The 20,717-nt window shown below is 45.0% G+C and overlaps 1 protein-coding gene across 5 annotated transcripts in view; it reads right to left on the bottom strand.

Annotated features, from left to right (window-relative positions):
• The window catches only part of rps6kc1 (ribosomal protein S6 kinase C1), a 163,714-nt gene that overhangs the window by 5,287 nt on the left and 137,710 nt on the right, over positions 1-20,717 (bottom strand). For 3 of the 5 annotated variants that reach the window (XM_033025324.1, XM_033025329.1, XM_033025325.1), the window contains 2 exons: positions 6,913-6,995; positions 6,722-6,817 (listed from right to left, as the gene is read on the bottom strand). In XM_033025324.1, coding sequence (XP_032881215.1) covers positions 6,722-6,817; positions 6,913-6,995 — 179 coding nt within the window. Of the gene's footprint in view, positions 1-6,721; positions 6,818-6,912; positions 6,996-10,805; positions 10,879-20,717 lie in introns of those variants that run through there. The other 2 variants (XM_033025328.1, XM_033025326.1) reach the window with 2 other exon arrangements.

The following is a 20,717-nucleotide window of genomic DNA, read 5'->3' as shown; positions in this document are numbered from 1 at the left end:
GCCTGTGTGTGAATGTGTGTGAGTGACTGGTGGTGGTCGGAGGGGCCGTAGGCGCAGATTGGCAGCCACGCTTCCGTCAGTCTGCCCCAGGGCAGCTGTGGCTACAGAAGTAGCTTACCACCCCCGAGTGTGACTGAGGAGTGAATGAATAATGCGATGTAAAGCGCCTTGAGTATTAGAAAGGCGCTATATAAATCCCATCCATTATTGTGTTAGGTGAGGCCACGTTTGGACACCCTGCAATAGGAAAGATATTGTTAAGCTGGAAAGAATGCAGAGAGGATTTACTAGGATATTGCCAGGACATAGGGAGGGGTTGGGCAAGTAGGACTTTATTCCTTGGAGTGCAGGATTATGAGGGGTGATCTTATATAGGTGTGTAGGATCATGAGGGGAATAGATAGAGTAGATCCACAGAAGGGGCTGTTTCCCTGCTGCATGATTCTATGAACAAAGCCGTAACATCATATCACTTAATATCCAAAAATCTAACATGCTCTACCCTGAACATAACCAGCGACTGAACTTCTTCAGATCTGCTGGATGAAGAAGTTATTTTCTGGTTGACCCCTTATTTTGAGACTGTATACTGCTTGAATCTCTGGAATTCTCTGCCACAGAAGGTAGTTGAGGCCAGTTCATTGGCTATATTTAAGAGGGAGTTAGATGTGGCCCTTGGGGCTAAAGGGATCAGGGGGTATGGAGAGAAGGCAGGTACAGGATACTGAGTTGGATGATCAGCCATGATCATATTGAATGGCGGTACAGGCTCGAAGGGCCGAATGGCCTACTCCTGCATCTATGTTTCTATGTTGGTGGCAGCCTAGTCAGAGGAATCATCATCCCAGAAGCTAACCTATCAAGACCAAAGAAAATGCTGTTTGTTTCAATGCCTCATTCTTCTAAAGAGAGTACAGGCTAGGTCTGCATGACCTCTTGTCATACAGCAAAAATGGCATCACAAGATTCAATCTGGCGAACCTTCACTGCACTCCCCCGAGACCTAATATTTCCATCCTGGGATATGGAGATCAGATGTGTATATAATATTCCAGATGCGGTTTCATCAGAGTACTCGAATCCAACATAAAGGTCAACATAGAGTTTGCCTCTGTCATCACTTGCTGTGTCTGAATGGCAGTGACTCATATACTAAACGATACAAGTCCCTCTGAACATGAACTCTTTTCAATCTCTCACACTTCCATTCTTTCCGCCAATGTGGATGAGCTCGCATCTTCCCACATCACAATTCATCTTACATATCCTTCTAAAATTTCCACTGCAATCCAGCTCAGTATCATTGATAAAGGTGATCATAATAAACCCGGTCCCCTTCACCCGAACCATCGAAGCAGATTGGAGCGGATGAAGTGTGGTTTAGGGAGGGGATGGCAGAGAGCAAGGCCTTGGAGACTGAAGCACATGGTGAGAGGTTACATCCAAACATGGACCAGGTGGAATTAAAGGGATTAAACACCAGAGGTGGTTACAGAGACAGGGAAAGTGAGAGGAAGAAAATCTGAATTAAAATAGGAAATTGCTGGAAATGCCGGGAATGGATTGGCGGGAGAAATGGTTAATATTTCAGGCCGGGACCTTACTTCACAAACATGCTGTTTTACAAGAAAAATCAATTACTTTGGTTGTTGTGATGTAAGTCCAACATTGTGCTTCTGAACTGCATTTATCAACTTGGTGTAATAAAATATTTATTGTGATGCCGGTATCTGTTTGGGCAAGTTATCCTTTGCCGTGTGTGTGTGTTAAGGATGGAGACTATTCACTGCTGCCTTTCGTCACCGGTCAATAATTGAAAAATTTAGTGGATAATTAGGAGCCGTGCCAAGTGCTTAGTATTTAATTCTTTAGGATTATCTGTAACTTGCTCAGAGGTGGCAATGGGAAAGAAAGAAATGTGGTCTTGCATTTATGCAGAAGATAGACTCAACTCAGCGAGACAGGCAGCATCTCTGGAGAGAACAACTGGGTGACATTTCAGGTCGAGACCCTTCTTCGGACTCATAAATTCATAAACGGTAGAAACAAAATTAGGCCATTCGGACCATCAAGTCTACACCGCCATTCAATCATGGTTTATCTATCTCTCCCTCCTAAGCCCACTCCCCTGCCTTCTCCCCATAACCCCTGACACCCGTACTAATCAAGAATCTATCTATCTCTGCCTTGGAAATATCCATTGACTTGGCCTCCACACAGCCTTTTGTGGCAATTAATTCCACAGATTCAGGCAGCATCTCTGGAACAAAAGGAATAGGTGACTGCAGTGGCGGACTGGCCAGGATGTCAGCTTGCCCGATGGCAAGTGGGCCCCTGATGAAGTGATAGCAAGTGATGGCAAGTGGGCCCCTGTTAAATGATTGCATTGTACTTGTGGGTGGGTCCCCTTTGTCTCCTGGCAACCAATATTTTTAGACCCAATCTGCCACTGGGTGACTGGGCTTGTATTCACTGGAATTTAGAAGTATGAGAGGGGATCTTATAGAAACATATAAAATTCTTAAGGGATTGCACAGGCTCGATGCAGGAAACATGTTCCCGATGTTGCGGGAGTCCAGAACCAGGGGTCACAGTTTAAGAATAAGGGGTAGGCCATTTAGGACTGAGATGAGGAAAAACTTTTTCACCCAGAGAGTTGTGAATCTGGAATTCTCTGCCACAGAAGGCAGTGGAGGCCAATTCACTGGATGTTTTCAAGAGAGTTAGATTTAACTCTTAAGGCTAAAGGAATCAAAGGATATGGGGGAAAAGCTGGAACGGGTACTGATTTTAGATGATCAGCCATAATTATATTGAATGGCAGTGCTGGCGCAAAGGGCCAAATTCAGATTCAGATTCAGATTCAGATTCAACTTTATTGTCATTGTGCAGTATACATTACAGAGACAACGAAATGTAGTTAGCATCTCCCTAGAAGAGCGACATGGAATATGAGCAATAAATAAATATATTTACGTGCATACAGTCATAGTAGTGCAATTATTTTTTCCTGGTGGAAGGAGTGTCTGGGGGGGGGGGGGGGGTGATTGGCAATCACCGAGGTACAGTGTTGAGTACTGTAACAGCCGCAGGGAAGAAGCTGTTCCTGGACCTGCTGGTCCGGCAACGGAGAGACCTGTAGCGCCTCCCGGATGGTAGGAGGGTAAACAGTCTGTGGCTGGGGTGAGAGCAGTCCTTGACGATGCTGAGCGCCCTTCGCAAACATCGCTTGCTTTGGACAGACTCAATGGAGGGGAGTGGGGAACCGGTGATGCGTTGGGCAATTTTCACCACCCTCTGCAGCGCTTTCCGGTCGGAGACAGAGCAGTTGCACCTGCTGCACCTATTTTCTATGTTTTCTATGTATTCTATGTATTATAGACTTGGGTTTTAAGATGGACAGTGATTTTAAATTAGATCATCAAATAGGCGCGGTAGTTAAGTCCAGCTTCTTTCATTTAAGGCAGCTGGCAAAGGTGAAGCCCATTCTTGAGCGGCAGCATTTTGAAACAGTAATCCATGCCTTCATCACGTCTAGGCTGGATTACTGTAACGCACTCTATTTTGGAGTTACTCGACCTTCCCTGGCTCGTCTCAAGTTGGTTCAGAATGCTGCTGCTCGCCTTTTAACTGGAACACGTAAGAGGGAGCACATAACGTCTATTCTGGCCTCCCTCCACTGGCTCCCGGTGTACTTTCGAGTTCATTTTAAGATTCTTTTATTCGTTTTTAAATCTTTAAATGGTCTCGCCCCGCCTTACCTCTCTGAGCTGCTTCATCCCTACGCTCCTGCCCGGTGCCTCAGGTCAGCTGATCAGCTGCTCCTGGAGGTACCGAGGTCTAAGCGGAAGCTCAGAGGGGATAGAGCCTTCTCTGTTGCTGCTCCGACGTTATGGAACACTCTGCCGTTGCACATCAGACAGGCCCCCTCACTGTCCATCTTCAAAACCAGTCTTAAAACCCTTTTCTATTCCTTGGCTTTTGACCCTGCATGAGACTTTGCTCCTGTTTTAGTGTTTTTAATGTTTTTATTGTCTTGTAATAATTTTTTTTTTTGTTCATGATTAGTCATGTACAGCACTTTGTTGCAACAGTGGTTGTTTTTAAAGTGCTCTATAAATAAAGTTATTATTATTAAAGTTATTATTATTATAAGGAGCTGGCGTTACAGCAGCAATCAATGGTCATATGCTCTCATCCTGAAAATAAGCTGTTTATTTCTACTGCTTCCCATCCATCTCCTAATACCATGAGCTCCAGCAATATGCACAGTTCATAAGGGGAAATGCAACAGAACCATATTCCCACATGCCCCAGGATGGCTGTAGACCTGCGGGAGCGGTGTTTATATACCACCCATATCCCAAACGTTCGGTCGTACTTTGAGCTGGACATAAGTAGCATGTTCGTGAGCTGTGGTGGACCCGTGCACCACATCCACCAGTTTGCCTTTATCTGCTCCGCTGGTTACAACTTCAACAAAGTAACAGGTTTTTCAAGCTTGATTTAATTGCCATGAATCCACATCGACTCTGGCTGATCATCTTTATTACTTTTTAAATCCCATTACCATTTCCTCAATCATACTCTGGCACTTACCAAAATACAAAAAAAATACAGAAAATGCTGGTCTGGAAACATAAAATGCTGGAAAAACTCAGTGAATGAAAATCAAAACAAAAACTGCAGATGGTAGAAATCTGAATGATGTTGGAACACTTTCCTTCCTATTGCTGTCAGGCCAACTACGTCCTATCATTGATGGTGACATGCTGGGTGCCTTTGGTAGCTTTCAAACTGTATTGCAATCTGAAGGACGGTCACGGATGTATTAGTTGTCATCTACCTTCTCCAGGGTCAAGGAAAGAGCGTTCACGTCGCGGCCCTGTTTTCACCAATCTTTCCACCACCACACACAAGAAGTGGAAGCCAGACACCATTGTATACAGATGCCGAGAAGTGTAGTCAGCTCTGGTTGAACAACTTCTAATCTTGTGTGTGGACTCGATTTCTTCTTCTTGCGTATGGCGTGCACAGCCTAAAGTTGTAGGACAACTTGTTCTATTTGATCTTATTTGATTGTGCACGCCGGGTTGATTGCATTCGTCGAAACAGGGCAGACCACGTGAAGGTTGCAATCTTCCACCCAGTGGACTCGATAAGAAGATCTACCTTCTCCAAAGCAAGTCATTTCAAAGGCCAGAAATGTACAACATCAGGTAGCTCCTTGGTATTTATCAGCTTTCACTTTCAATCATTTATTATCCAATTCTATTTTTTGTTTGAATCAATGCTAATTTCCTTCATTTCCTCACCCTCTTTAGACCTGTTGTTCTCCACTTTTTCCAGGAAGTTCATCGTCTTCTGTTGAACGGCTCTGCCATTTCGCTCTGCAGCAATTTAATTTGTGCTGTCTTAGTCTGCAAGGACCCCACATTAACTATTGCTAGTTTCTTTCCGTGCACATTTAGATGAGCATGGTTCAAAAGATTGAAAAAAAAGGTCTGGCATGATCCCCTTACAAGCACATAATTTCTTTGCGTTCATCATTTATGAGGTCATAAGTCTTAAGTGATAGGAGCAGAATTAGGCCACTCGGCCCATCAAGTCTACTCTGCCGTTCAATCATGGCAGACCTATCTCTCCCTCCTAACCCCATTCTCCTGCCATCTCCCAATATCCCCTGACACCCGTACTAATCTAGACGTAATATATTGCATGCGAAGCTAGTTCAACCATACAAAGATACACATCTCCTGATGCCTGTGGCTTCAATAGTCCATACATATATAATGAAAATGAAGGTAGACACAAAATGCTGGAGTAACTCAGCGGGACAGGCAGCATCTCTGGAGAGAAGGAATGGGTGGTGATACGGGTCGAGTCTGAAGAAGGGTCTGAACCTGAAACGTTACCCATTCCTTCTCTCCAGAGATGCTGCCTGTCCCAAATAAGTAAGCAATCGCAGTCAGTTAGAGACCTTTGAGGAAAGTGGCCCAGACACTTCTGGACAATTGCCCAGTGTCAACATGCATCTATTAATGCCATTGATGTGCAACAGGTATTTGTGCACTGCATGAATAATAATGCCCAGTAAAGTGCAACATATTACATTACTTCACACTCCTGAGTAAAATGGGTGGCACGTTATATAGCAATGGGTAACGAGACCTCTATTAAGAAGAAAGTGAAGAAGAGTCTCGACCCGAAACGTCACACATTTCTTCTCTCCAGAGATGCTGCCTGTCCCGCTGAGTTACTCCAGCATTTGGTGTCTACCCTCGATTTAAACCAACATCTGCAGTTCTGCCTTACACATAATGAAAATGAAGAATGGGTAAAAGAATTAATAGTTAAAATATTTAAATAACCCGAGAAATAATGGTTGGATTCTTAAGCCCCTGTCCCACTTAGGAAACCTGAACGGAAACCTCTGGAGACTTTGCGCCCCACCCAAGGTTTCCGTGCGGTTCCCGGAGGTTGCTGGTGGTTGCCGGAGGTTGCAGGTAGTGGAAGCAGCTCGGGAGACTGACAAAAAACCTCCGGGAAACGCACGGAAACCTTGGGTGGGGCGCAAAGTCTCCAGAGGTTTCCGTTCAGGTTTCCTAAGTGGGACAGGGGCATTACTCGACTATAACAGACAATGTCTAACTCATTTACTTTAGGGCACAGACTCTCAAAATATTTATCCAATAGAATTTCATTAGAAATAGCAGGTTACCTGCTGCACGACTGATCTAGCTTCCTCTGATATGTGATCTGGCAGGTTTAGAGCTGTGTGTGTATTTATTCCAGCTGGATGGCACTGAAACAGAGGCTGCAACAAAGAAAATCAATTGCCATCATCAAGTATTATTTTAATATACTTAAACATTTAAAATATGCATTACAGTTCATCACCGTTAAACTCACTTTCCCAGTCAAGAGTTCAAATAAAATTGCACCTAAACTCCACCAGTCACAAGCATCAGTTTCTTCTGCGATGCCTCCAACCTCTGTAGAAAAAAGAATTCATTCAGTTTAAACTAGTGCCTTAATTCAGTTTCAAAATTCAAATCAGTAATGGGCATTTTTGCCCAAATAAACATTTGTGCGATAATATTCCTCGATGTGCATCTTGAATTTAACAGATTACTTTTACAACTAGCAGAAGTTTCACAATCTGATAGTCTTAGAGTTAAAGAAACAACATGGAAATGGGCCCTTTGGCCCTCTGAGTCCACACCAAGCATCACATATCCATTTAAACTAATCAAACATCTCAACAACAGGGGCGATCTCTACTGGCCAGACCCACATCTTCGGGAGGTGTGCGGAAACTAAAGCAGTGAAGGAAACACATGCCATCACAGAAAGAACATGCAAACTCCACACTGACAGCATGGCAGTCAGGGTTCAACTTGGGTTGATAAAGTCAATGAGGCAGCAGCTTCAATAGTTGCACCAGTGCGCCACTCTGAGCTTTCATCTGCTCTGCGCTGCTCCACATTAAGTGTTTCTCTTTCTACGAATGCTGCATGACCTGAACATATCCAGTTATAGGTTTAGGTTTATTATTGTCACGTGTGCTGAGGTACAGTGAAAAGCGTTGTTTTGCAGTCTATCCAAACAGGGGCGGCACAGTGGCGTAGTGGCAGAGCAACTGCCTTACAGCTCGAGAAACCCGGGTTCGATCGTGACAACGGAGGGTGGCGCCGTTGAGTATGGCTGCCTCGCCTGCAGCTGTTCGTCCTTTCATCCTTTTTTAAATTTTGAGTCCGTCAAAAAGTTTTGTTTCGGGGATCTTTTCGTCTTTTTATGTGGGGGATGGGGAGGGGGATGGAGGGGGGGAAGGGGGAAACTGATTTTTCTAGTCGTTACCTGGTCGAGGATGCGTCTTTCCTCCAAGCCGCATCTTTGCCCCCTCTTCGTGGCCTACCATCTGGATTGGCGCGGCCTTTCCTGCCGGACACCGGCCAGAGCTTCAGCTCCAACAGCGGCACAGCACTGAAGTACCATTGCGGAGCGGGCGATGCCATACTTGGGTCACCATATTGGAGCTCCGGAGTGCTGGGACTGTCAACTGGGACATCGTGGAGCTGTGATCTGCGGAGCTTTCAGCCGCGGGCGGCTCTGACATTAACATCAGATCTCTCGCCGAGGATTGCCCTGTGGAGCTCTGCCCAGCTCGGCCTGTGGACTTCGGGAGCCACGGTCTCTGGTAGGAAGCGGCCGATTCGGAAACTTCAAGCCGCTGAGAGTGTTCTTCCGACGCTGAAGTTCCATCATCCGGCGAGAGGGCCTGAAACATCGGGCCTCCGTTGCGGGGACTGCGGAGGCCTCAATAGGCCCCAACCACGGGTGAACATAGAGGAAGAGGACTGAACTTTGTTGCCTTCCCTCACAGTGGGAAACGTTGATTCCACTGTGTGGGGATGTTCATGTTAAATTCTATCGTGTGTTGTGTTCTTTTTATTTGTATGGCTGTATGGCAAACCAAATCTCGCTGTACCAATTGGTACAGTGACAATAAATGTGAACTTGAACTTGTCTGTACGTTCTCCACGTGACCGGCATGGGTTTCCAACGAGATCTTCAGTTTCCTCCCACACTCCAAAGACGTACAGGTTTGTAGGTTAATTGGCTCGGTATAAATATAAATTGTCCCTAGTGTGTGTAGGGTAGTGTTAATGTGCGGGGATCACTGATCGGTGTGGACTCGGTGGGTCGAATGGCCTGTTTCCACGCTGTATCACTAAACTAAAAGATCAGATATACCATACATAGAAACAAATCAGTTCAAACTGAAGTACAATAGATAGAGCAAAGGTGAAGATACAGAGCACAGAATATATTTCTCATCATTGCAGCGCATCTGTTCCTGAGATAAAGTCCAATGTCCTCAAGAGGGTAGAGGTGAATCAAACAGTACCCTAGCTTATGGAAGGACCATTCAGAAGCCAGATAATCGAGGGGACGATGCTGTTCCTAATTGTGGCACAGCGTGCTTTAAAGCTTCTTTACCTTCTTTATCACCACTCTCTGTTGATGTCCCTCAATTTTACAGCCGCTGCCTAATCTTGTAACTATATGCCCTTGTTCAAGGTTCTCCCACTAATGGAAACATCTTGATGTTTACCCTGTCATTCCTCCTAAAGATCTCATACGCTTCAGTAACATTAGAAACATAGAAAATAGGTGCAGGGATAGGCCATTCTGCCCTTCGAGCCAACACCGCCATTCAATATGATCATGACTGATCATCCAAAATCAGTACCCCGCTCCTGCTCTCTCCCCATATCCCTCGACTCCGCTATCTGTAACTCTATCTGACTCTCTCTTGAAAGCATCCAGAGAATTGGCCTCCACTGCCTTCTGTGGTAGAGAATTCCACAGATTCACAACTCTCTGGGTGAAAAGGTTTTTCCTCATCTCAGTCCTAAATGGCCTACCCCTTATTCTTAAACTGTGACCCCTGGTTCTGGACTCCCCCAACATCGGGAACACTTTTCCTGCATCCAGCCTGTCCAATCCCTTAATTTTTTAATGTTTCTATAAGATTCCTTCTCATCCTTCTAAATTCCAGTGAACATAAGCCCAGTCGATCCATTCTTTCAATATATGTCAGTCGCTCCATTCCGGGAATTAACCTGGTGAACCTACGCTGCACTCCCTCAATTGCAAGAATTACCTCCAATTCTTCTAAATTTCAAAAAATATAAATCGACTTTCTGTAGCTTGCCACGATATTATTCACCCCATATGCGGCATTATCAGAAGCCATGAACAGATTACATTTATGCACATTGGCAGTAGGGTCATCTGCATTGGATCTGAAGTACCTTGCAAATCCCCATATATTTATTAAAGGTGTCCAAGGTTGGTGACATCAGCTGACATGTTACTTCAGCTGCATATACACTAAATCAGTCTCTTCATACCTCTTCATACCTGCTGGAGTCGAAGGTCTCCAGGTACCATCGGCAGTCACTATTAGTTTTGTAACACAGCTTTAATAATAATTATTTTAATTTATATTCATGATAATGACAAACATCACTTAATTCATGATTATAATACAATGAAAAAAACTAGTCAACGATTTCCCATAGAGCTGGCATTTTGTTGCAAATGATGATTTCTTAATACTACTACAATTTTTTTATAAAAGCCAGAATGTTTTCTCGCATACAGGCCATAGGAGAAATCTTAACGTGAATGGGTTAAATTAACAGAGTTTCATTATTGAAGTACATTTGCTGGTGAGTGTATCATTTAAATTGAGTAGCAGATAAATTTAAATGTCATGAACGAAAGAGGAAGACAGTAGTTGAAGTAAAACATTTCTCAATTTAAGGCTTGGCAAACAAGGTTCCGTGTTCAGATGAAGGAGTTCCACCTGTCCTTTAAGAAAAATGTTTGCACGCAAAGGAAGAAACTACACACTTCCCACTAAGACACTTCAGCTTCCCCAAAAGCATCCACTTCAAAAGAGGTCACAGAGACCAAGGGATCTTATTAATTATTTTGCATAGCACACATTTCAAATTACTTCTTTAATTCCAGTAAAGGAAGAACATCATTTCCCCCCTTGTCAGATAAGAAAATTGATCTATTGTTCTTAGAGGCATAATTTTAAAGAGCATCCTCTTCTCTTCATAGCAACTTCCCTGTCATCTTGAATAACCCCCGATTCCAAACAAGAAAGATATCAGCTGGTCTAGTAGTACTTCAAATTGCAGTGATCTTTTGTTTCAAAATGGTCTATTGAAAAGGCAATAGTCCATATCATAAAATTCAGTTTTGGTGCAATTATTTATACCCACTGTCAAAGGCAGACCAATTCAAGTTGTGGGCACATACGTGATTAATTCCACTTTTCATCCGTTGTAATTTTAACTGTGAATGTTAAAAGGAAAATCATTACTTCTCAATGAAGGGCCTTTAATTTGAATAACATCCATTAAATGAAGAGAAAACGATCTACCAGTTGGGAGAGATTTCATGGTTGAAATTCATCCTCTTTTGTATACACCAAATGAGTGATGTAGTGACACATGCATTGAACTGAGCTCCTGATATTCAGTTCCATTGACAAATGGAATAGTATTTCAGAAGCCTAGTGTTCGTTTAGCATATACAACCGAGGAGAAATGTCTTACCTTCGGCTGTTCTCTTATGTATAACCTACTGAATCAGGCATGATTGATGAAGGTCATTTGCCCCACCTTAATGTTCAAATCGGCTGCCACATTTCATACATTATAACAGTGGCTATACATAAAAATACATCACTGGCTGTACATCACTTTGGCATGTCTTGAACGGAAAATGAAACACACTATGTAGATGCAAGTTACATTTCTTAAATAATTCTGGATCTTAAGTTCCCTCAATCTGTTCAGAAATCCATTCCAAGTATTGACCACAACGTAAAAGTTATCTCCAAACATCAATCCCAAGGATACGCTTTAGTAGCTTACAACTATTTTTCTTCATATTTCCAGAGTTTAATTTTATTCAATTGTATTTTTGCTCATGTTGAACAACTTTTCCTGTTGGAACATGCAAGCAAACAGCTCTGACTGGCAAAGAAATTACTTTTTGACTACTATCTCTTATCTTGTACCAGCACAATTTTGAATCACGACTTGCTTGCACTGGTATTCTGTTATTTTAATGATGCAATTCCCACTGATCTTGTTGATTTCTGTTCTGTACTGGCTGGACAGGAAGGCGCTGAGTTGACAAAAACTCTTACAACGTCAGTTATTTCAGCCATTGCACTTTCAGTGTTGGTCTTTGTGTATTTTATATTTGTTCATCCTATGTTCAACACTTTACAGCTGCCTGCATTAAATTTCATTTGCCATTGTTCAGCCCAGTTATAATCTAGCCTTTCTGAGCTCTTGAGTTTACCCAATTTGCATGGAGTTTCCAAGTCATTATCTCATTATCAAATTAGAACCAGCAGTTGTCCCGATGCTAAGATGAGGTAACGCAGCAAACAGGGGCTTCTCCACGTAAATGTTGCATGATTTGTACTTAACTTTCAACTCTTTATCCAGTTTATTTTATAATCTGCCTTCAATCTACAGTTTAATTAGCAGAAAGTCAGATAAGATCTCATGTAGGTAAAATATTATCAACTGTTTACTAGGTTCTTATATAATCAGATTAATTACTACATATGGCAACAAAGGAAGTCCAACGTGTGCACAGTTCCGTGTTGCCAACACTTTTCGATTTGGAGATCACAAGCCGTTTTAAAGTCCACTGGTATTTCTAAAGGGCCTGTCCCACCAGCATGCGACTGCATGCGACAAGCGCGACCTAACGTGGTCACTTGAGCCGTAGGGCCTCTCGGGGCCGGTCCCACTTCGATCGCCGGAGCCGTATGGAGTTGTGCGGAGCTGGTCCCGACATTGCGTGGGGCTCCGAAAAACTGACACAGTCCAAAAATTCCGCGCGGCAACGGCCTGCCGTCCCACAGCCGCATTGAGGCCGTACGCACCGCCTCGACGGGCGTGCGCAGCGTCTCGACGCCGTACGCAGTGTCTTGACGGCGTACGTCACGCGCGGACTTTGCTAGAACTTCACGTCAACTCGTACGGGATCACTCGACCTCTGCGCGGCCCCCGCTTCCGGTTTGGTTGCGCTCGCCACATGCGGTCGCATGCTCGTGGGACAGGCCCTGTACGGGGATCACTCGACCTCCGCGCGGCCCCCGCTTCCGGTTTGGTCGCGCTTGCCGCATGCAGTCGCATGCTCGTGGGACAGGCCCTTAAATCATCCACCTGCATTGTCATCGATTGTAAGCATGAACAAATTCCACTGCAAATCTCTCATAATACGTTGAGATAAAATTACGATCTTATTCCTAAAAAAAATAATTTTGCTCTTTCAGCATGAAATAGTAATCTTGAATGGTAGTCTAATGTGTTAGATCTTGAATAGAAGGAAAAGTAGATCAGTTGGTGTACATGGACTGCAGAAGTGTAGATTTATCTCACTTTTATTGTAAAATGTCATCTTTCCTATTACTGGTTGTCAATATTGTAATCTTCCCTCTGGTGATTAGAAGATTTAGTATGGACACAAAAGCATACAGATCTCAGTAGTTCCTTACAGCTTGAGTTCCAGCATATCTGGTCACTAGCAATCTATTTGCATGACACAGAAGAGCAACATTTTGTTTCCTTCAAAGTCCACTACACAGTCAGATTAATTAGTACTTTGTTGACCTCTTCACCTTTCCCCTTGAAATAATCGTACCTTAAATTTAGCTTCCTTTCGCTACCTTATTATTATGCTACATACATGTTATTAAAGTATCATTTCAATGGATGCCCCTTCCAACCTGGTTTCTATACAGACCCAGGAACCATCAAGGAAGGCCTCAGGGTGCAGAGTGATCCATACTCTATTACCACTCCTATTAATAGACACAAAGTGCTGGAGTAACTCAGCGGGACCTGAAACGTCACCCATTCCTTCTCTCCAGAGATGCTGCCTGTTCCGCTGAGTTACTCCAGCACTTTGTGTCTATCTTTGGTTTAAACCAGCATCTGCAGTTCCTTCCTAAACCAGTCCTATTAACATAGGTTAGTGCGACTCAATCCTTTCTCTAAACAGGAGCCCATGAAGTCTAATGACTGGATGCCCATAAACTAGAATGAAGATGACAGATTTGCTCCCACTTCAATCTACTGTCTTCTACTGACCTATTATATATAAATATGGTAACAATAGCTCAAAATGAAAAAAAATCTAAAATGAACCATTTTTCATTTCACATTGATATTTGTGGAAAATTTGGTGAAAGTAGCAAATTGAAGTACTGTAGTAGCATACGGACATTCATACACATTGGATCAATCACGAGGAATGAACCAAATAATTGTCATGATAGGTAAGACATTAACACACAAATGGAAATTTATTTGAGAGCTGAATATTATGTATATGGGTGCCAAGAACAGAACAATATTGCTATTAGAAAAATCAGCTTTCATTTTCATGTAGTTGAACGTTTAGTCTACGCGCAAAATTATCCCGTATTACTTTTGGAAACTTTGATATTCCAATTTTAAGATATTTTCAAAGTATTGATTTGCGTTGTGTTTAAGCAAAAAGAGGCCAAACGGTTAATTTTACTCTTCCTTTCAACACGATTGCCTTTCCTGGGCAGCACAGGTGTCTTGTCCGATGCTCACTCTGATCTGCAGGCAGGATAATTGGGCTTGACTTCTCATGAAGCATTTCAAAAATATCTGGAATGTCACCTTTACGAGGGTTGAAGATGGTACGCTGGTTTATTTTTCAATCACAGGAAAACGCAAATTCATTGTGTGACTTTAAAACCAAATGTGTAAAACAGTGCTTTATAAATAGAACAAATTTATCCAACAGCTGAATAACTGCATCAGCCAAAATCCTGGTTATGAGGATTCATGCTTGTGAAACAAGAGGCACATCAGTCTATTCTCAGTTTTTATAATGGGCTGATAACACACATCTGAAGGTATTTGTTACATGAATGTGGGTCACTAACAAGTTATTAATAGTACCCACTACAAGACAAAAGGATACAAGGTCACCTTAGATTACTGAGATGTGCTGTCATGGGAAAATAATAATTTAAAGGGGAGGAGCAGAAACATATTTAGAAACTTGTAATGTACAAGAAGCTAATGTCAAAACCCATAAATAGAGCAAACTTGATCTTATAAAAATACAGCTTTTTTTCCCTCTTACACTGCCATACTTGCCCTCTCCTGTCTTATGTGTTTCAAACGCTTAAATGCCATGTAACATTATGATTATATAAAGCTATCAGCTGGATTTGTATGCCATTCCTTCAAGTTTCAATAGATCTGGATTTAGTTGCATTTAGGCAGTTTTAAAAATATAACACTGCAGGAACCAGAATTAATGCTCCAACTGGGGCCTTTCAATATTCTCATACTGGAAGTTAATGGGCTTTCTGCACTTAAGTATTTAATCCTGAGTCAATCTGTAACATCTTCTGTCCAGTTAATAATTTACTTCAAGGCTGTTGTGCCAACTGTTCTTTTCTGTGAGCGAGCACCAGTCGTGTGCTTTGCCTACAGTAATGTCACTAATGGTGCATGACATCCCCTGCAGGTTCCTTGACGTTACTACAGGTCTTTCCACAAAACTATTTGACAGAAAGAAAAATCTTCATTTAGCTGCCTGCACCAGTTGTTCAAAAAAACTGTAGTCTGTTCGGATCCAACCATTCAAAGAGACTGCCTCTCAGGATACAGAACATGATAATAATCAGATCATATCATTTAACTGAATTGCAAATAGTATCACGTTGACTTTTAATAGCACCAGAGTGATATTCGGCCCAATTTGCCCACACCGGCCAACAATGTCCCAGCTACACTAATCCCACCTGCCCGCCCACGTTTGATCCATATCCCTCCAAACCTGTCCTGTCAATGTATCTGTCTAACTGTTTCTTAAATGTTGGGATAATCCCTGCCTCAACTACCTCCACTGGCAGCATGTTCCATACACCCACCACCCTTTGTGTGAAAAAGTTACCTCTCAGATTCTTATTAAATCCTTTTCCCTTCACCCTAAACCTTTGTCCTCTGGTCCTCGATTCACATACTCTGGGCAAGAACTACCCAATCGATTCCTCTCATGAGTTTATAAACCACAATATGATCTCCCCTCATCCTCCTGCGCTCCAAGGAATAGAGTCCCACCCTACTCAACTTCTCCCTATAGCTCAGACACTCTAACCCTGGCAACATCCTCGTAAATCTTCTCTGTACCCTTTCCAGCTTGACAACATCTTTCCTATAACATGGTGCCCAAAACTGAACACAATACTCTAAATCAAAGAAAAACGGTAGCACCTACAGGTTGAACAAATCACCTCAGTAGGAATGATAAATGTATTAACTACAAAAGGTGAATCTGTTAATTAATCTATTAACCAATTTTCAGCTTGGCAATCCTGGAACGCAATGGTTACAGAGTCAGAATCAGACTGCATAGAAACAGGTCCTTCATCCTGCCTTGTCCATGCTACTCTAATCCCATTTAGTGGCATTAGATCTACACCTTGACGATTCAAGTATTTGATTAGATGCGTCTTAGAAATTAGCAGAGTATCTACTTCCAACAAATACACAAAGTGCTGGAGTAACTCAATGTGTCAGGCAACATCTCTGGAGAAAAAGGAAGGGTGACATTTCGGGCCCAAAACATCACCCATCCCTTTTCTCCAGAGATGCTGCCTGACCCAAGGTTATTCCAGCATTTGTCTATCTTCAGTATACACCAGCATCTGCAGTTCCTTTTTACACTTCTACTTCCAACACAGGCAAGATAGTCACAAAATGCTGGAGTAACCCAGCGGAACAGGCAGCATCTCTGGAGAGAAGGAATGGGTGACGTTTCGGGTCGAGACTCTTCTTCAGACCCGAAACGTCACCCATTCCTTCTATCCAGAGATTCTGCCTGTTCCGCTGCGTTTAGTTTAGTTTAGAGATACAGCGCGGAAACAGGCCCTTCAGCCCACCGGGTACGTGCCGACCAGCGATCCCCGTACATTAACACTATCCTACACACACTGGGGACAATTTTTACCTTTACCAAGCCAGTTAACCTACAAACCTGTACGTCTTTGGAGTGTGGGAGGAAACTGAAGATCTCGGAGTAAACCCACGCAGGTCTCGGGGCGAACGTACAAATTCTGTACAGACAGCACCCGTAGTCGGGATCGAACCCGGGTCTCCGGCGCTGCATTTGCTGTAAGGCAGCAATTCTACCGCTGCGCCACCGTGATCACCCATGTTACTCCAGCATTTTGTGCCTATCTTTGGCAGCATCTACTTTTTCAGGCAATGCTATGCAGGCTCCTTCTGTGTAAAATAATTCCCCTCAGGTCCACTCCAAATGTGGAAGATAGAGGGTAGCGGTGTAAGCAGGGGCGGAAAACCCGGGGGGGCCAGAGGGGACACGTCCCCCCCCATGTTTTGAGAGGTGGGGGACATCCCCCCCAAGTTTTTGTGATCCCGATTTTAAAATCTCCGCTTTTAGCGCTGGATTGAGCCTCCGAAACCTCGCGCATGTGTGTGAGTGTGCGCATGCGCGCGTGGCCGCCAAAAAATTGTGTCCCCGTCCCCTCCATGTTTTGATAGTGAGTTCCGCTCTTGGGTGTAAGGGTGTTTCTCCAACTGGAGAGCTGTGATGTTCCACAAGGAACAATGCTGGGACTTCAGCTGTCTGTGATGTAAATAAATTATATGGATGATGATGTACCTGGTCTGATCAGTAAGTTTGCAGATGTTACAAAAACTGGGGGTTGTCAATACCTAGAAAGGTTGACAAAGGAATTAGCAGAATATACTGTATTCAAAATAGCAGATAGAGTTTAATCCAGACAAGTGTGTAATGTTGCACTTACAGTGGTCAAATGCAAGCGGAAAATATTAGCAGATGGCAGGACCTTTAGGGGCAAGGGTGTACAGAGGGCAATCAATAGTTCCCTGAAAGTGGCAACACAATTGGATGGGGAGGTGAAAAAGATGTTTGGCATGCTTGTCTTCATCTGTCAGACCATTGAATATAAAGGTTAAGAATTGATGTTGAGTTGATATAAGAATTTAATTAAGCTATATTTGGGGTACTGTGTGTAGGAAGGATGTGGAGGCTTTGGAGAGGGTGCAGTTCACCAGGTTTCTGCCTCGACCGGAGTGTATAAGAAGAAAAGAAGAGATTGGACTTAGACTTAGGTTGTTTTTCCTGCAGCGTCAATGGCAGATATTATGAGCGGTATAGGTAGAAAGCAAGAGTCTTTTTTTCCAGCGCGGCATGGTGGCGCAGCGGCAGCGTTGCTGCCTTATAACGCTTGCATCGCCGGAGACAAGCGTTCGATCCCGACGGGTGCTGTCTGTAGGGAGTTTGTACATTCTCCCCGTGACTGCGTGGGTGTACTCCAACATTGTTGGTTTCCTCCCACACTCCAAAGACGTACAGGTATGTAGGTAAATTGGCTTGGTGCATGTGTAAATTGTCCCTAGTGTGTGTGGTGTTAATGGGCCACAAAACTCGCAGCTCATGGCTGCGCGTTGAAATCTCTGCGCAGCTTGCCGCGAGGAGCAGAGGTATTGTGACGTCATCCAGCTCGCTTCAGCTCGTTAACTTCAAAAAATATGTCAGATTGGTGAATCATTTTATTAAAAAACTCGGGAAATAATTAATAACTTTTTCAGATGATGGGATTTTTGAAATCATGAGGTAAATCTTTACCGGAATATGTAAAACTGCGTCAGGTTTTCAGGAGATGTGAATCAAAGAAAAAGTTCAAGCAAGCAAACAAACCCACAAGTAAACATACAAGATCAGAGTTTTATATTATAACTAGACCAAGTGCAGACCCGTTGGGTCTGTTCCTCCAACGCGTGGTAGTCCAACGAACGGTTGTGGGGGGGGGGGGGGGAGCATGCGGCATCACACGCACTAACCAGCCCCACACACACGCTAACTAACCCCTTGATATTATATTAATATTATTAATTTGCTCCTTTTACACCATAACCGCCCTATCCACGGACGCATAGCCCCCATCTCGTAGGCACGTCTAGAGGGGGGGGTAGAGAGTGAGGGCAGAGAGAGAATGGGGAAAGACAGAGAGAGAGGGGCAGAGACAGAAGGGCAAGAGACAGAGGGAGAGGGGGCGGAGGAGAGGGAGGGTGGGTGAGGGTGGGGAGAGAGAGATGGGAGGAGAGAGGGGAGAGAGAGAGGGGGAGAGAGAAGGGGGAGAGAGAAGGGGGGAGAGAGAAGGGGGGAGAGAGAAGGGGGGGAGAGAGAGAGAGAGAGGGAGGGGGGAAGAGAGAGGGGCAAGGAGAGACGGAGAGAGAGAGACGGAGAGAGAGGGGCGAAGAGAGAGGGAGAGAGAGGGGGAGAGAGAGAGGGAGGGGGGAGAGAGAGAGGGAGAGAGAGAGAGAAGTAGGGCGGGGCGGCAGGTCGCGGGGGCCCGAGCCACCCAGAGTGATCCGAGGACCAAAGATCCTATAGCGAGCTATAGGCTCTTTGCTCAGGACAGCCAAAAGCTTCCGCCAGCGTTATAGAGGATCGGGTCGCGGACATGGACCGAGAGGAGGTCGCCGCTGTGATGGGTATAGAGGAGAGGGGAGGAGGTGAGAAGAGGAAGGGGGGGAGCTGAGCGAGCGTTGAGAGTATCTGCTTTAATCGAGAGCGGGGGGTGGGGGAAGGCGGTGCCGTGAGCAAGGGCATTGTGACGTCCGCAACTGCCGCAGCTGGGCAGCAACTTGATTTTTTTTAAACAGTCTGTTTTGTGAACAATTTTATTGAAAATGTGGGAAGATAAATCACCAAATTTACAGAGGAGTAGATTTCTAAAATCATAAGATAAATCATTACTGAAATGTGTAAAAATGTGCCCGTTTTGGCATCTGGTTTTCAAGGAAATACGTATCAAAAGCAAAATCTCACACACACACACACACACAGTTTTAAATGTATACTAGACCGAGTGGATCTGATCCCGCAACACGTGTTTGCGGGGTGGGGGGCGGGGCGGCGTGCGGCGTCACACACACTAACCACCCCCACACACACACTAATTACCCCCCTTGATATATTAATATTATTAATTTGCTCCTTTTACCCCATAACCGCCCTATCCACTGACACATAGCCCCCAACTCGCAGGCGCGTCTAGAGAGAGGGGGGGGGGGGGTTAGAGAGTGAGGGCAGAGAGAGAATGGGGAGAGACAGAGAGAGAGGGGCAGACAGAAGGGCAAGAGACAGAGGGAGAAGGGGGGGTGGAGGGGAGGAGGAGAGGGAGGGTGGGTGAGGGGGGAGGAGGGGAGAGAGATGGGAGGAGAGGGGAAGAGAGAGAGGGGGGGCTGAGAGGGGATAGGGAAGGAGAGAGGGGGTGGGAAGGGAGGGGGAGAGGTGGGGGGAAGGGAGGGGGAGGTGGAGGGAAGGGGATAGGGGAGGGGGTGAAGGAGGGGGTAGGGGAGGGATGGAGGGGAGGGTGTGGAGGGGGGAAGAGGGTATAGGGAGGGAGGGCAGGGGGTTGGGGGAGAGGAAGAGGGAGAGAGAGGGAGAGGCAGAGAGAGGGAGGGGAGGAAGAGAGAGGGCAAAGAGAGAGAGAGGAGATAGAGAGAGAGGGGGGGGAGGAGAGAGAGGGGAGATAGAGAGAGAGAGGAGAGAGAGGAGAGAGAGGAGAGAGGAGAGAGAGAGAGAGAGAGACAGAGAGAGAGGAGAGAGAGAGAGAGCGAGGAGAGAGAGGAGGAGAGAGAGAGAGAGCGAGAGCGAGAGAGAGGTAGCGCGATAGGGAGAGAGAGGGTGAGAGGGAGAGAGAGAGAGAGGGAGGGAGAGAGGGAGGGAGAGAGAGGTGCGGGGGAAGAGAGGGGAGAGAGGGGGGAGGGAGAGAGAGAGAGGGAGAGAGAGAGAGCGAGAGAAAGAGAGAGAGGAGAGGGGCGGCAGCCCAAGCGCGAGGCACGGAACGATCTGAGGACGGTGAAAAGCAGTGGGGGGACCAGCCGATCGTGGCTTCCGCCAGCGTGACAGAGCCGGGCTGCCACGGGGGGGGGGGTTGGAGGGGAGTCAGACTGCCAAATGAAGAGAGAGAGAGAAGCAGCTTCTGACTGGAAACCCACAGCTGGAATGAGCGCGCAGGCGGGGCTTCGCGAGCTGCTCAGGCTGTGAGAAGGTTCAGC

Source organism: Amblyraja radiata, chromosome 8 (assembly GCF_010909765.2).
Source record: "Amblyraja radiata isolate CabotCenter1 chromosome 8, sAmbRad1.1.pri, whole genome shotgun sequence".
Lineage (NCBI taxonomy): Eukaryota > Metazoa > Chordata > Chondrichthyes > Rajiformes > Rajidae > Amblyraja > Amblyraja radiata.
This window is presented reverse-complemented; position numbering and strand designations above follow the sequence as displayed.